At 49.2% G+C, this 15,662-nt stretch overlaps 1 protein-coding gene across 1 annotated transcript in view; it reads right to left on the bottom strand.

The window, feature by feature from the left end:
- Window positions 1-15,662, bottom strand: part of CFAP57 (cilia and flagella associated protein 57) — a 55,444-nt gene that overhangs the window by 16,789 nt on the left and 22,993 nt on the right. The window contains exons 12-18 of the mRNA XM_006087215.3: window positions 14,336-14,497; window positions 10,498-10,653; window positions 9,215-9,308; window positions 8,420-8,610; window positions 5,700-5,873; window positions 4,551-4,709; window positions 1,632-1,775 (exon numbers count right to left, since the gene is read on the bottom strand). Coding sequence (XP_006087277.1) covers window positions 1,632-1,775; window positions 4,551-4,709; window positions 5,700-5,873; window positions 8,420-8,610; window positions 9,215-9,308; window positions 10,498-10,653; window positions 14,336-14,497 — 1,080 coding nt within the window. The remainder of the gene's footprint in view (window positions 1-1,631; window positions 1,776-4,550; window positions 4,710-5,699; window positions 5,874-8,419; window positions 8,611-9,214; window positions 9,309-10,497; window positions 10,654-14,335; window positions 14,498-15,662) is intronic.

Genomic DNA, 15,662 nt, shown 5'->3' on the forward strand with positions numbered 1-15,662 from the left:
TCCCCAGGTTCCGGCACATCCCCTGCCAAGAATCAATGCCATGGTTGGCCCAGTTACTGAAGGGAAATGAGTAAGCTCTCAGGTATGTTGGGGTGGGTAGTAATCGACTAAGTCTTAAATCTAGTTGAAAAATATGTCAAATGAGGAGGGAGAAACGGGCAGTGATCTCCAGGGGCCTGCAGCACATTGATTCCAGGCAGGGGGACCTCTGCTCTCTCTTTCATATTCTCTGGCTACCATTTTTGGGCCTTGAAGTCACTTAAGAATGGCAGGAGGCCCAGAGGAGACATCCTTCCTTATCCCAGAGGCCAGGGAGAAAGTCATTGCCAAAAGGACATTTGTTCTCTGGACTGCCCCAGCCCTGGACTGATCCCATGCCTGGCTTCTTTCCTGGGCCTCCTAGAGAAAGGGCTTTGCTTTCTCCACCATAGCTCTTGTGCATCCAATTCTAGTTGGGTCACCAATGCTCTCTGACACCCTTTGACTTGTTATCCTTGCTCAGCACAATTAGAGAAAATGGAAGGGGAGCAGGAGGTCATTTTGCATAGGGCGGTCAGGAAAGGCCTCCTTGAAGAGGTGGCCGATAAGCTGAGACCTTGAAAGACGAAAAGAAGCCAGTCATGTGAAGACCTGGAACCTCTGAAACAGCATTGCAAAGGTCCCGAGATGGGAAAAGCCTGGCTTACCCCAAGAACTGTCAGAAAGCCTGTGGGTTGGAGCAGGGGAGGAAGCCCGGAGATAAGGCTGGAGAGGCAGGTAGAGGCCTCCTGGGCCTCAGTAGGGAGCTTGGAGTTTATTCTAGATGGGATGGGACACTACTGTGGTTCACTGTGGCCTCTATGTGGGAGTAGACTGGAGGCTGGAGTCAAGTCCAGACCAGAGAGGACGGAGGCTTGGACCAGTGTGATGGCCGCAGAAAGGAAGAAGGCTTGGATTTGAGAGATCTTTTGGAGACTGAGCAGATTGGTGATGATTGGTTATAGGGGTTAAGGGAAGGGAAGGACCAAGAAGACTTCTACACTTCTACCTCAAGCCCCTGGGAGGATCATGGGACACCTGTACCTCAATGGACTCTCAGAAGCCCTCTTCCAGTTGCTCTTGCTTCTAATCTCCTAGCTACCTTCATCCTGTTTGCTTTCCAAAACACACACTTAATTATGCCACTCCCCTGTTCAAGAGCCTTTGAGGACTTCCCATTCCTATCAGATGAAGTCCAAACATGGCTTTGCATAGGGCCCGAACCAACATTTCCAGTCTGAGAAAAAAATGTTGGAGGGGTGTACTTTCCGGTGCTCAAGGCTGGTGGCTGAGCACACATCGCCCCCTGGTGGCTTAAGGCCCAAAAGCCGCGGTTTCCCTTAGAGGGCCCAGAGCACGCACCTTGAGGTGCTGGTCGCGCCAAAGTCCACCCCTAGGACCCGCGAAAGCCAAATCCCAATGCATTTCGCTCTTGCACAGCTGAACACCCGGTTGGGCCTTCTCCGTGGCATCCTCTGAGGAGTGGAGGCTGCACGCCCGTGGGAGCAGGGAGGGACTGTGAGGAGAATTTTCTTTCCCTCCAGGCCAGCCAGGCAGAGTCGGGCAGGTGGCTATGGGTTGGGGAGGGCAGGGTGTGGCAGATGCCTTCTCACCTCCTGAATCTGTTCCTTCATCACCTTGATCTCATTCTCTCGAGGTTCTATTTGCTTCTTTAGCTCCTTTATTTTGTAGTCGAGCACAAACTTGAATTTCTCTAGTTCCTGATTTTTCTTTTTCAGGTCATAAATTCGCTTCTCCTGCAGGTGAGATGAGAGAAAAGTGAGGTGTCAGGAGGCCCGGGATATGGGATCCTGTTCGGCAAAGAACATACATCCTGTGCCCCCTGATTGAGGAGGCCCCGGACAGCTCTCTTCGCTGGGGAGACAAAGGCTGTGGCTCTGACTCCTTGGCTTCTGTGCCAGGACTGCGTGCATTCGCTCACTCACTCAAGTACAGGCTGTGGCCGGCTGTTTCCCAAAGCTGGCCTCGACAGCATTTCTCGTCCCACATGTTCTTGTACAACACAACCTTATGCTCCCCCATTAGGAAGTAGGACCTGGTTCCTCCCCTTGCCTCTGGCTGGACTTAGGGCTCGCTTGTAACCCACAGCATGTAGATCACATGATGCTGTGTGGCTTCCCAGGCTAGGTCTGAGAAGGCCACGCAGCTGCCACCGGTTCTCTGGGGGAGGCCATGTGCTACGTAAGCAGCCCCACTGCACTGAGACCTCCAGGCTGGGGAACACAGTAGGTGCTTTGGTGGATGGTCTTGGCTGACCCCAGCCTCCCAGCTGTCCCTGCCAAGGGCTGGGCATGAGGATGAAGAAGCCACCTTATATGCTGATCTTCCCACCCCCAGCTGCTTGCGTCCCCCTGGCTGTGGCCCTGCGAGACCCCAGACACCGAGGACAAAGACAACCCATCAGGTCTAGTTCCAGACCCACCGAATCTGTGACCATAATAAAAGAGTTTTTGGCTTTTACCACCAAGTTTTGGGGTAATTTGTTGCAAGGCAACAGTCACTAAAATGTAGGTCTATTTATCCATCAAACATTTACTAAATGAAGACCTTTATTTATTTATTTATTTAATTTATTAAATATATTTTATTGGTTTTTTACAGAGAGGAAGGGAGAGAGACAGAGAGTTAGAAACATCAATGAGAGAGAAACATCGATCAGCTGCCTCCTGCACATCTCCCACTGGGGATGTGCCCGCAACCCAGGTACATGCCCTTGACCGGAATCGAACCCAGGACCTTTCAGTCCGCAGGCCGACGCTCTATCCACTGAGCCAAACCGGTTTCGGCCTAAATGAAGACCTTTTATTAAGGTCTGGGATACTAAATAAAAATATGACACAGACCCTGCCCTTAAGGAGAAAACACTAGCTGGGGAAGCAGGTGTGTCAACAAATGTACCCTGCACGGTGGCAGGTGTTGTAGAAGGAGGCATGGAAGGTGCGGTGTGTATTGAGGGTGCTGAACACAAGGCGGTGGGTGGTTCACAGGGAAAGTGAAGAATGAGGCTGGAGGGAAGTAGGGGAAGGAGGCAAGGGTCTTGCGTGTTGGATAAAAGGTTCAGAATTTATCCAGGAGGCCAGGAGTTGGCAAATTACGGACCTCAGATCAATTCTGACCTGTTGCCTGTTTCCACAGTTTTATTGGAAATGGCCAAGCCCATTCATTTATGGGTTGTCTATCGCTGATTTTACACTTGGATGGCAGAGTTGAGTAGTTGTGACAGAGACTACACTGCCTGCGAAGAGTACAATATTCACTACCTAGCCCCTTACAGAAGAAAGCTTGCTGACCCCTGCCATGGGCCATGGGGAGCGAAGGAAGAATCTTAAGAGGGAGAGGGACATAATTACAGAGCGTGGTGGCAGGGAGGTGGGAAGAAAGGCCTTTAGACTGGTCAGGAGGCTGATGTAATGTTCTAGGTCAGAAGGTCTTTTTTTTTTTTTTTAAATATATTTTATTGATTTTTTACAGAGAGGAAGGGAGAGAGATAGAGAGTTAGAAACATCGATGAGAGAGAAACATCGATCAGCCGCCTCCTGCACATCTCCCACCGGGGATGTGCCCTCAACCCAGGTACATGCCCTTGACCGGAATCGAACCTGGGACCTTTCAGTCCGCAGGCCGACGACTGGTCAGGAGGCTGATGTCATGTTCTAGGTCAGAAGGTCTTAACCTCTTTCCTGTCAACCCCTCACCCCCTTTGAGAATCTGAAGAGAGCTTTAAACCCCCCTCTTAAAACAATGCCCAGATATATACACAAACACTCACATGTAGACATTACATGCAGGAACTGTCATCCCATCAGGTGCCCCGAGGGGCCCCATTTCACAGGTGAGAAAACAAAGGCTTAGAGAACTTGCCTAAGATCCCTTGGCTGATAATGGAGGAGCCTGTGTTGGAACCTAGCTAACTAGGCTAAAGCCCATGCGTTCTCAAACATTCGGCAGTAATGGTAGAGCCTGGATTTGCTCAGGAGGAGGATATAAAATCATTCGGTATGTTTTACAAAATATAATGGGTCTGTCTTCTAAGTGTTTTGTGAGAAAAGGTATCCTGAAATGTGATACAAGTCTTCTGGGGTGCCCAGCAATTATGGGGCCAACAGCGGGGAGCTCCTCTCTGACCAGGGGCAGATGAGCTGCCCCCAGTCCATGGGGATGGCCCCCTGGGATACCTGGAGCAGTGGAGAGCAGGGGCCTTGCAGTCAGCTGACTCAGGTTCTTATCCCAAGTTTGCCACCTACTAACTGTATGGTCTTGGGCAAGATACTTAACCACTTGGAACTCAGTTTCCTGAGCTTTACAACTGGGTTGCTCATGGCCCCTGGGGTTGCTGGGAGAATTCAATGTGACGTGTTTACAGCAATTGGCCCAGTGCTAAGCACACAGTAGGCACTTTACTGACTGCTTATCCCTCATCAAGTTAAATAAATATGTTCTCTTGGGCCTTGTCCTCATTGACGGGGTCCATCTAGGCTGCAGTTGAGGGCGGACAGGAGCTGAACCTTCACCTTATCTTGAATCGTCTCATCCCTTTCCTGGATCTCCCGCTTGAGGCTCAGGATATCCTTCTCCAGGGACTTAATGACTCCTTGCAGCTTCATCTGCTCTCCCTTCAGGCTCTCGATGTCATTGGCTCGCTCCTCAATCTCCTTCTGCAGGCTGCTGAACTAAAGATACAAATGGCAACAACAAAGACAACAAAGGCTTTGAACTGTCACTGTTCCTCCCAACTGTCTGTGCATGTGAAGAGCTCCCCATCAGAATCTGGGACAGTCAGGAATTTCCCAGGCCACACGGAGGATGTAGTGTTCTGTCTGATAAGATCCAGTTCCATCCCTTTATGCGAGGATGGACTGTCTTCATTGGGAGGCTCCGGAGACCAGCTCTCCGAGTGGACCCAGAGTTTCCCATGACCACACCGGCCTGGAAAGGTTGGAATCCATGCCTCATCGGGGTCACAAAGATTGAGCCTTAACTGGCGAGTCATCTTAGCCATGTCCAAGAGGGAAGACATGATGGTCCCCCGGACTGACTAGTAGTAGCGTGATTCCTAACAGGAAGGAACTCGGGCTTGCTTACTTGTCTTCTCTATCACTGCACATTTTGGGAAAACTGTGGCAAGTCTATACGGATCTATAAATTGAGTCCCTCCTCACCCCAACCATCAGTGGCTAAACACATTTTCCCTGCCCTGTAAACTAAGCATCCTATACCCCAAGCCTTCGCCCACCCATGGAGTCTAAACAGGAGCCACCCAGGGCTCCCTGCACCAGGAGCCTGAGGACACCTCCAGGTGAACGCCGTCTCACCTCCAGAAGACCTCATTTCCATTCCTATCGGGGTTTGGCTCTGATGACTAAATCCTACTGGCCAATAGATGAACGCCCAGAGCGCCCATCAGTGCCTCTGTGAACCTCACTATCCCTGGGAAGAGAAGGGGAAGCCCCGATGGTTACCCAGTTACAGGATGTGGTAAGGATCTGTCTGCCTGAGGGAGAGCAGAGGGAACCCTGACACCAGGCCACACCCCTTTCCTAACCCACTTGCTGGAGGTGAGGCCCTTCAGGCAGGCTCCACTGCCGTCCACCCGCCGCCCCTCACTTTCCCTGCAGCACTGCCCTTGCCCCCGCCAGGCCTCTGAGGGAACAGCCCGATACCTTCTTCCTCATGATGCCTGTTTCCCCTTTGAGCCGAAGGTTGGACTCCTTTTCATCCCGAAGCTTCTTCTCATACTTGGTTTTGATATCTTGGATTTCTCGGTCTTCGTCTTCTTCAATCTGTTTCTTCGTCTCTTCAAACTCCCGAAGCTGCTGCCTGACATCTTCCTGGGCCTGGCTCAGAGAGAGGGAGAGTGTGTGCTCGGGGAGAAGGGGCGCAGGGCACCTTGTGCTAAGAGGGCCTGGGGCGAGATGAGCATAGGGGGCCCGCGTGGGGAACGGGAGACTGAGGTTATTATAGAAATGGAATCCGAGGCCATGGGTCCCTCGAGGCTTCTGCATTCCTCCTGTCTGTCCTTCTACCTTCCCTTCTTTTCCTACCAGATTAGGCCTCAGGCCCCATCACTTCAACCAACACCCCAAACCCTCTTCTACCTCTAGCCTTCACATGGACACCCAGGCCTCCTCTATCTTTCCTTCTCCGAACTTGGGACACTCGTGATCTTATATTTATTTGTGAAATTATTTGATTGTCTCTCCCATTAGATATAAGTTCTTCAAGGGTAGAAACCCTGTCGATCATGCCCACCATTGAACTCCCAGTGTACAACACATACCAGCACACAGCAGGTTTGCAGAAAATACCTGAGAGAATGAGTGAACCTTTAATTCTGCCCCCCCAGATCCTAATCCAGTCAACCCTGATCTTTCACCTCCCACATGGTTCTTGAATCCATACGCTTCCCTTTATGCCTCCACCACTGCCCAAGCCACTTGCCTGGATTGCTGTCTCGGCCTCCTGACCAGACTCCCATCTCCAGTCACGCCTCCCTCCCGCCTGTTCCCACTCTCTACTCACAGGGAGCTTTCTAACTCACACACCTGATCATGCTACCTCCCACTTGAAAGCCTTCCATGGCTCACCTTGTCCTCAGAATAGAGTCCAGACTCTTGAGGTGGGTCTACAGCACCAGCTCACCTCTCAGCCTCAGCTGGCACTCCAGCCCCAAGCTCTTGGCAGAGTAACCTAACTTCCGTTCCCCCAAACATGCATGTCCCTCAGCTGCTGGGCTGGCACAAACTGTCCCTGTTTTCAGCCCTCTTCCCGAGAGTCTCTCCTAGCTCTCGGCTCAGCTATCATTTCTTGCCACTCGGCCATCACTCGGTTATATTGGAATTGCCTGTTTGACAGTGTCCTCCACTGGAATGGGAGCTCCTCAATGGCAGGACCACACCTCTCTGCTCACCACTGTGAACACCCAGCACAGCATCGGGTCCATAATTGGTGCCGAATGAGTAAAAGCCCGAGAGCTCAGATGCTGGGACAAGGAGCTCTGCCTGGTGGAGTTCAGCAAGTGGCTAGGGCATGACTCCTCTTTGCTCACTGCCACCAAGTGGTGGAAATTTCCAATTATATCAGAATCAATTGCTTTCCTCCCAGGCCGATCAATCTGGCACTCACTCTCCCAGGCTGCATGTGCCATCCCTGGACTGTGTGTTTCCAGGGTTGAGAGAGACAAGATGATTTGAAAACTGGGCCCAATGGCCTCCTGAGAAAGGCTTCCTTTTGCCCACCGCACGTTACCACACCCCTGCCAGACAGAAGTCTGGCCAGGCCAGCTCTGCCTGAAGCCTTCCGTGGCCCACAAACACCTGCTCTTTTTCTGGAAGATGTTGCTAAGGCATGAAAGCAGCCCGGCCAGGTTAGCTGAGATGGCATGCCAGGTGGAGGCTCCCTAGGAAAGTTCTGAGTTGAAATCTTATGGACTCAACAGAAGAAATGCATTGTGGTCAGTGTGGGAGGCGCTAGGAGGAAGGCCAGCCCCTCTCCCCTCTGGGTGGATTCAATATCCCTAGAGGCTGAGCTCTGACACATTTTCTCCAAAAATTACTCCGTACCTCATGACTCTCCTGCCCCTCACTCTCAGCACACCACCTGCCATTTCATGCCAAAAGGAGGCCATCTGGCCCCTCGCGATTTTCTCTTCATCTTGGGAAACTAGGTATTTTGGCAAAACCCACACTGCCTGAGCATCTATCCCTTCGCTCTGCCTGGGTGGCCTCTGCCTTGCGTTTCCCTGGCTCCTGGTCATGCTAACTTATATTCCTCCTGGATTGCATGAGCTCCTGCACTCCTTCCCTGACCTCCAGGCCAGCGTGGTCGGTGCCCTTCATCTGCGTGCACACCTTTATGAGTGGCCATGAATGTGACTGCCTCCCTCACCCAGCTGAGAACCAGGCCCCATGTTTTATTTTTCTTGGTCACCCAGCACTCAGGCTGGGAAACCAACAAGACACTATTTGTCTTTGCTAAACCAGTGGAGGAATGACTTCATTTTGTAAGAGAGTGGTTATTAAGGGGCTTCAGACAGCCACCTTCCCCATCATTCAGGGCCCTTGTTCCTCTCCAGGTTCTATAAGCTTCTTCTAGAAAGGTCTCCCCAATTCTTAAGGCTTGAGGGTACAGCTAAGATAGAACAACAGGCATGCACTTAGTCCATCCAAGGAATATTAGTCTCAAAACCAGAGCAGCACCTGGCTCAGTGAGTCCCCTGGTCTACACACAAATGTCTGAAACAGAGGTCGCAGGGCACACGCGCTGAAAGGAAGTTGGGGGAGGAGGTCAGGCGAGGCTTCCCGCAGCTCTTGGGCTGTTCAGAGGTCGGGCCTGCAGGCCGGGTACTGTGGGAGGGAGGCACAGCTTGGCTTCCTGCGAGTACCTCTTCCAGGAGGCCGGTCTTCTCCTGTAGTTTGGCCTCGTAAAACTCGGTCAGCTCCTCCAGGGCCTGGCTCTTGGTCTCATCGTTATCCCGAAGCTGTTTTTCATACTCCTCCTGCATCCTTTGGGACTTGAGCTGCAATTCCTGGTACTTCTCATATTCTAGAAGCAACTTCTGGTTGTTGCAACATTCTGAAGGGAAGCAAGGAAAGTGTTTAAGGTGAGACAGTGGCACCAACCTCAGGGACACCTAGGAGTCTTGGGTGCGTTCCATCTGCTTCCAGCACCAGCCGGAACCTCTGCCTCCAAAGCCAAGGCTCAGAGCCTGTCTTCCTCTCCTGCCCACAATTCCATCATCTCATCAGGCAGCCAAACCTCCTCCCCTTTGCTGCCTAGGCAGCAAGGTTTTGAAGAAAGTGCAGATGGGATGCTTGGGGGTTCAGGGCTAAGAAGAAATGTCTATCTATTTTGAATGTGCAAAATAGATAGTAGTACCCTCGTTTTACAGAGGAGTAACTGAGGCCCAGGGAGGTTGGGTGACTCCCCAGAGCTCCCAGCAAGTACATGGTGAGTCTGGGACAGTAGATCAGGCTCCAAACCTGCACGTTTCCGTATTCCCTACTGGCTTGTGTTTAATGAATAAGTAAAATACACAGGAGTGAAAACCACGGTGAGTTCCAGGGGATAAAGGCAGCCTGTTTATAGACAAAGCCTCACCATCCAGGACTTCTGCCGGGTCTGGGGACTCTCAGACATCTGCTACCTTCTGCCCACGTGGCCTCCACTGTGGACTCACCCAGGTCCTGCAGTTCCCGGGTTTGTTTGTCCAGGAGGTCATCCATGCGTTCACGATGAAATACATCCTGCTTTTCTTTTTCTGTTCTTAAAACCTAAAACACAGGGTCACATGTTCTCGTTTCTACACATCTGCTGAAAGCACTGCTGAGGTGAGAACACATTTTACAAGTGACGTCCACCTTCACCCACAAACATTTCCCAAGCCCGTGTGTTGTTCCAAGCACTGTTCTATGGGCAGCGACCAAGCTACTACTTTTCATTTACATTACATTCTGCTCTGAAAGTTCTATACTTTCACTGTTTATATGCTTCTACTAAGTGGGTCTTAATAATGAGGTCAGTTTTGGACATGCAGCAAATGCATTTTGGGGTGAAAAAAGTAAGAACTCAGTGGAGTTCTCTGTTGTCAGCACATTTTTAAATAAAATCCTTGGATATGTGAATGTGTCAGCATCTAAGGAAGTGTTTCTTTTCACAGAGCAGGAAGCTCCTCACAGGCAGTGGAGGAGCCGTCTCCAGGACCGAAGTTTGTGCTTAGCTTATGGAGGGCACCAAATCAGTGTGCTAAGTGAATGAAATAATTAAATCAACAGTCAGGTTTGTGGGTTGTGTGTGTGTGTGTGTGTGTGTGTGTGTGTGTGTTTTAGCCAAACTGTGTGACCCACGGAGATAACATAAAATAACAAATATCCCTTGAGCTAAAAATAGGGAGTTTTGGATGAAAGGCCAGGCAGATTAATGCAGAACAAAGAAATTATTCTGAGAGAGTCCTGGACCAAATCTAACCAGAGGAAGACCATTTAGACTAATTTTATTTAACCTACTGACAATCCGGAGATCAATACTCTGCTAGCTTTTTTCTTTCTATACTTACTTTTTCTTGTGACCTTTTAATTTTATTTTAAAATAAGTTTCTCTTGACCATAAAGGTAATATATTCTCATTGAGGAGAATTTGGAAATTACATATAAGTATAAAGAACATTTAAATTATCCATACTTCCAATTTCCAGAGATAATGACACTGTTAACTATTTTCTTAAAAAATTGTTCCATGTGTATTTATTTTATTTAATACTATTCACTATAGTGTTTTTTATTTTGTTTTTTTTTCACTTAGCACTTTGTCATAATCATTTCTGATGTTATCAGCTATGCTTTCAGATCACACACTGTCATGGATCTTATTGCATGAGCATATACCAGTTCCATCTTGAGTACATGGGAGTGAAAAGAAGATTTCTTGATATTTGTGGCTGCTGGTTTTGTCTCTCAAACAGACCTGGTTTTTTGTTTTCAAGGACTCCATTTCCTGGATGAACTTGTCGGTTAGCTCCTTAATCTTCTCGGAATAGTTCATATCCTTTAGTCGCAATTGATACTCATTCTCCATTTTTAATTCTTCCACACGAGTCTTCAGCTCCAACATGACCTGAGCCTTAGGGAGAAGGACACAGAATCAAGAACACTGACAGTGAGGGTGACTCGGACTGTTTACACCTGTGGCCCTGAGCTCTCTGAGACCGGCACCTCTGTTTAACCTCCAACTCATGTGTCTCAACCAGAACTTGTCATCATCCCCCACAAGACACACAGACTAAAGAGTAGGAGACATATGAGCTTCTTCCTCTACCCTCACAACATGCATTCAGTGAGCCCGGCTGTGTGCCAGGCATCATGCTAATAACCATCTCCTGCAAACATGAATAAATGGCACCTGCTCAGTGAGGTCTATGTGGACCACAGCATTTTATCCTGCTACTCTCCCCTTCTCATTCCCAGCACTCATGACCACCCTTCCCCCCAACTCTGCCCTACTTTTAATTATTTCTTTACATCTTGGCACTTTCTAATATATACTTTATCATTTTATTATCTTTGTCTTCTTCCCCCACTAGAATTTAAGTTCCAAGAAGTCTGAGATATTTGTTGGCCTTGTACGCTGATATATCCCAAGTACCTAGAACAGTGCCCAACACCTAGCAGGCATCCGAAAACATTTGTTGAGCCATGATTCCTGCCCCCATGGAACTTACAGTCAGAGAATACACATAGCATTATGAATTGTGATAGGTGCCCAAAGCTGGGCGGTTCCGAGAACTATTCATTTGTCCCTCTCAGGGTCTGTGATGCTTTTGCCTGGCCTCACTGTTATTACTTTAATTTAGGTCTTAAGTCTTTCCAACTTCCTGGTTCCTATGTCTAATGTCTTCTTCTTCCAATTCACAGTATTCACCATTGCCAAGTTTGATAAAATACTGTACTACACACCCCCTCACTTAAAAAAGAGTTAATGTTGATGACAGAGGAGGTGAGAACACAGGTGTGTGCACCCCCATTCATCTCTTCTGGTCTGTCTCCCCTACTTCCTGGCCAGTGGACTAGTGTGAATCTGGCACACAGGAAGTGCTGAGACAAGAGATGAACACAAGTTGCATGTGCAAAGTCAGGAAGGTAAGAGCGAGGATGCCTGGTCAGGGCACTGCCTGTGATTTGGTGAGGAAGGAGCCCGAGGGTGAGAGAGGAGGCTGAGACTGGGTCAGACCATCACGGTCCCTGTAAGCCATGCTAAGAAATTTTGATTTCACCTACAGGGCTTCCGAAGGCCCTCATCTAACCTGGTTAAGCTGACTTTGGCCTTAAAAAGACCTCTCTGACGGCAGCGTGCAGCACGGGCTAGATCAGAGGACTGAAGGCAGGGGTACAGCACAAGCCCGTGGGGGATGGGAGGGACTTGATTAGAGGTGGGATAGCGGGAGCAGAGAGTACTGGAAAGGTTCCAGAGAGATTTTAGGGAACGTGGGCCTGACTGGGTGTGGGTGAAGGTGTGAAGAGGTGAGAGGACTGGGGATGAAGACTGCTTCTCTGGCTAGACTGTTTCCTGTGGGTGCATTTGGCCCGTCTTGCTTCACTGCTTCATCCTCAGAGCCTGGCACAGGACCACAACATCGTCAGCACTAAATCAATATTTACTGACCCCGGGGATCTGCCTTGGACTAGTGGACTACATTTATTGTGGGGGTGATTGGGTATTTGACATGAAGTACTTGCTCATCATCCTTCCTTGGTCCCTTCTCTATGCTGCTGCAGAGCAGTCTCGCCAAGACACAAATCTATCAAGTCCATCCGTGGGTCCTTAGGAACAATGTCCAAAGTCTAAAACATGGTATAAAAGACCCTCCATGATCTCTCTGCAGCATCTGCACCCTCCCTCCCACACTCCCTCTCTTCTCCAGTGCCATACCCCCAAGCTGCCCCCTTCCCCGCCCCCCCCCGCCCCTGCCCCCACCAGGAGAATCTTCCCCAGAGCAACCCTCTGTCATCCCTCTGCACACATTTATTCCTCTTATTCCTCCGTGTTAAGATCCTTCCCACTTTGTTCTGGAAGGCTCCCTCCAAGGCTCACTTCCTCTGGTACCACCTGGCCTGGGTCAGGGTCCCCTCCCTGTGCCCTCACAGCATTGTGCCTTCCTAACGCCCATTACACCCTTAATTCCCTTTTTAAATGTCACCTATACTTCCTCCCAGGCCATAAGCTAAAGGGCCCTCTATGCCCTTCATTTCTGTGATCCCAGGCCTTAGTGCAGTGTCTGGTACACAGCAGACTCCTCTGTAAGTGCCAGCTGAATGAACGAATAAGTGAATGGCTGAATGAGTGGGTAAATCGTGGCCCGAGCGAGAGTGACATAGAATATAAAGAAAGCAAGCAGGCTGGGAAGTCTGGGAGTGTGACTTCTAAAGGCCAGGAGGAGGAAGAGCCAGGGCAGCAGTCAGAGAGGCTCACAAGGAATAATAAGAACGTGGTGTCGTGGACGCTGGGAGAGAAGGGCGTTTCGGGAAGAGCGGTGCATGCACCAGTCATTTCCCAGCTGCGGGAGGGGGCAGGCGGCAGCCCAGACACCTCAGGCTTTCGGAGCAGGCTGGTGTCTCCTATTGAGTCTCTTCCCCTACCCTCTGGGAGCAAGAGAGAAGAAAACAGAGAAGGAAGAGGAAACCTATTTGCCTGCCTGCAGTAGGTCAGACTCCAACTCTCAAAGGCTCTCCCCTCCCACTGTGCCTTTCCTACAGAAAGTTCCGGGAGCTCTAGGAGGGACCCCCAGAAAACGCGAGAGTCCCATCATCCTGCTCTGGGCCATTTCGGCATTGCTGGTCTGATGGTTTTACTTGTCTCCACCCCTCATTTGACGGTGAGTTTCCTGAGCACAGGGTCATGCCTGTTTCACACAGGCATCCTCAGCACCTAGTGGACAGTAGGTCTTCGGTAAATGCACTTTGGATTCTGGGTGAACAGCACCGAGTGCGTAGTTTTCCCATCTGCCCCAAGCCTCTTGAGTTTATCATCCATTCAGCTCCTCCCTTAGGAAGTGAGGCACTGCTATGCCCTCGAAGCCCTCAAAACACATCTGGATGCAGTTTTTACATGAACAGGAGGGAAGGCCCTTTGGGATAAAGAGAATGGACTCCAGACTAAATCCGGATCAGAACTCTGGTCCTGCAACCTATTAGCTCAGTGACTTTGGACACATCACTCAACCTCTCTGAAACCATTTCCTGAAACACAGGAGAATGACAGTAGTATCTTCTTCATAGATCCTAGTGAGTTTTAAATGAGAAAATGCTTATCATTAGCACAGTGCCTGGTGTGTGGCAAACCTTAAAAAATGTTGGTTATTGGCTATTACTTTTATTGTTTTGTTAAGAGGAATGTTTTATAAATATCTCCTTTTTTTTTTTTAAGAAGGCTTCCTATATTAGCAGCTATTAAGTTTCACAGATACAACTGGGATATTCAGTGTGTCAGTTCAGTTTTATCAGTATTTACTGATTGTCTTCCATGGGCTAGAAACTGTTGGTCATACAAGAGAATTGTTTGTCGTAGTTCCCGCCTTCAAAGAGTAGGGAGAGAAAAGCTAGTGCACAGCATCAGATGGGTACGCGGCGGAATGACAGGCAGGTGCGGTGGGAACAGACCAAGGGCCAGTGAGGAGGGCAGCATGGCCATGTGGGCAGAGAATGTGCAGTGGGCTCTGGGCATTAGGGGGCCTTGAATGCCAGTCCAGGAGTTTGGACGCAATCTGTAAGGAATTTCCACATGCCTCTTCATCAGATCCGATTCTTACCTTCTCTTCCATGTCTGTTTTAGTCACAAGCACCTCTTCGGCAAAGCCCACCTCCCTCTCTCGCTTGATTCCCCGACCATCCTTATCAAAGACCTTCCAGGTGAATAGGCAGCCATCCTCGGAGGCCGTCAGCAGGAATTGGTCATCGAAGGTGAGCAACATCTGAGAAAAAGCCCATGAAGAGGAGGCTCTCTGAGGCCCTGGGTGACAGGACTGGCCATTGTGCAAGCCCCCCCTCCTCCCATGCAGGCCCAGGCACAGCTCATGGGGAGGAAGACCCAATGCTGGGTAAGGATGAAACAGGAGCTCTCACGGGTTCCTGGTAATTAATAAAAGAAGCAAGACTAGGTCTCTGTAGATTTGGAATTTTAAGAGTCAGTTATTATCTAGACTGTACAAAGAACTCTCAAAACTCAACAGTAAAGAGCCCAAACAGTCCAACTAGAAAGTGGACAAAAGACATGGAGACATTTCACAGAAGAGAATGTACAGATGGCAAATAAGGACACAAAAAGGTGTTCAGCCATTAGGGAACTGCAAATTAAGACCACGATGAGATACCACCACACATCCATCAGAACAGCTAAACTATAATAGTGACACCACCAAACGCTGGCCGTGATGTGGAGAAACTGACTCTCTCATGCACTGCTGGTGATTGACAGGCTCTTAAAAAATGAAACATATATTTACAATATGATCCAGCAGTGGTACTCCTGGGCATTTATCCCCGAGAAATGAAAACTTAGCTCCACACAAAAGCTTGTACATAATTGTTCATACAACTTTATTTGTAATAGCCCAAAACTGGGAGAAATAAAAATATCCTACAATAGATGACGGTTGGGAAAACTATGGTAGAGCCCTACCATGGAACGCCATTCGGCAGGGAGAAGGAATAAACTATTGAGACATGAAATACCTTAGCAGTGGTTCTCAACCTTCCTAATGCCGCGACCTTTTAATACAGTTCCTCATGTTGTGGTGACCCCCAACCATAAAATTATTTTGTTGCTACTTCATAACTATAATTTTGCTACTGTTATGAATTGTAATGTAAATATCTGATATGCAGGGTGTATTTTCGTTGTTCGCGACCCACAGGTTAAGAACCGCTGCCTTAGAGGGATCTCGAGGACATTAGGCTGAGAGGGAAAAGCCACTCTCAAAAGGTCACATACGTGTGATTCCATTTATGTAACATTCCCAAGATGACAAAATGTTAGAAATGGAAAACAAATGAGTGGCTGTCAAGGACTAGGGCTGGGGGTGGGAGGGGGGTGGGGGTGACTATAAAAGGGCAGCATGAGGGAGCTCTTTGTGATGG

Source organism: Myotis lucifugus, unplaced genomic scaffold (assembly GCF_000147115.1).
Source record: "Myotis lucifugus unplaced genomic scaffold, Myoluc2.0 scaffold_37, whole genome shotgun sequence".
Lineage (NCBI taxonomy): Eukaryota > Metazoa > Chordata > Mammalia > Chiroptera > Vespertilionidae > Myotis > Myotis lucifugus.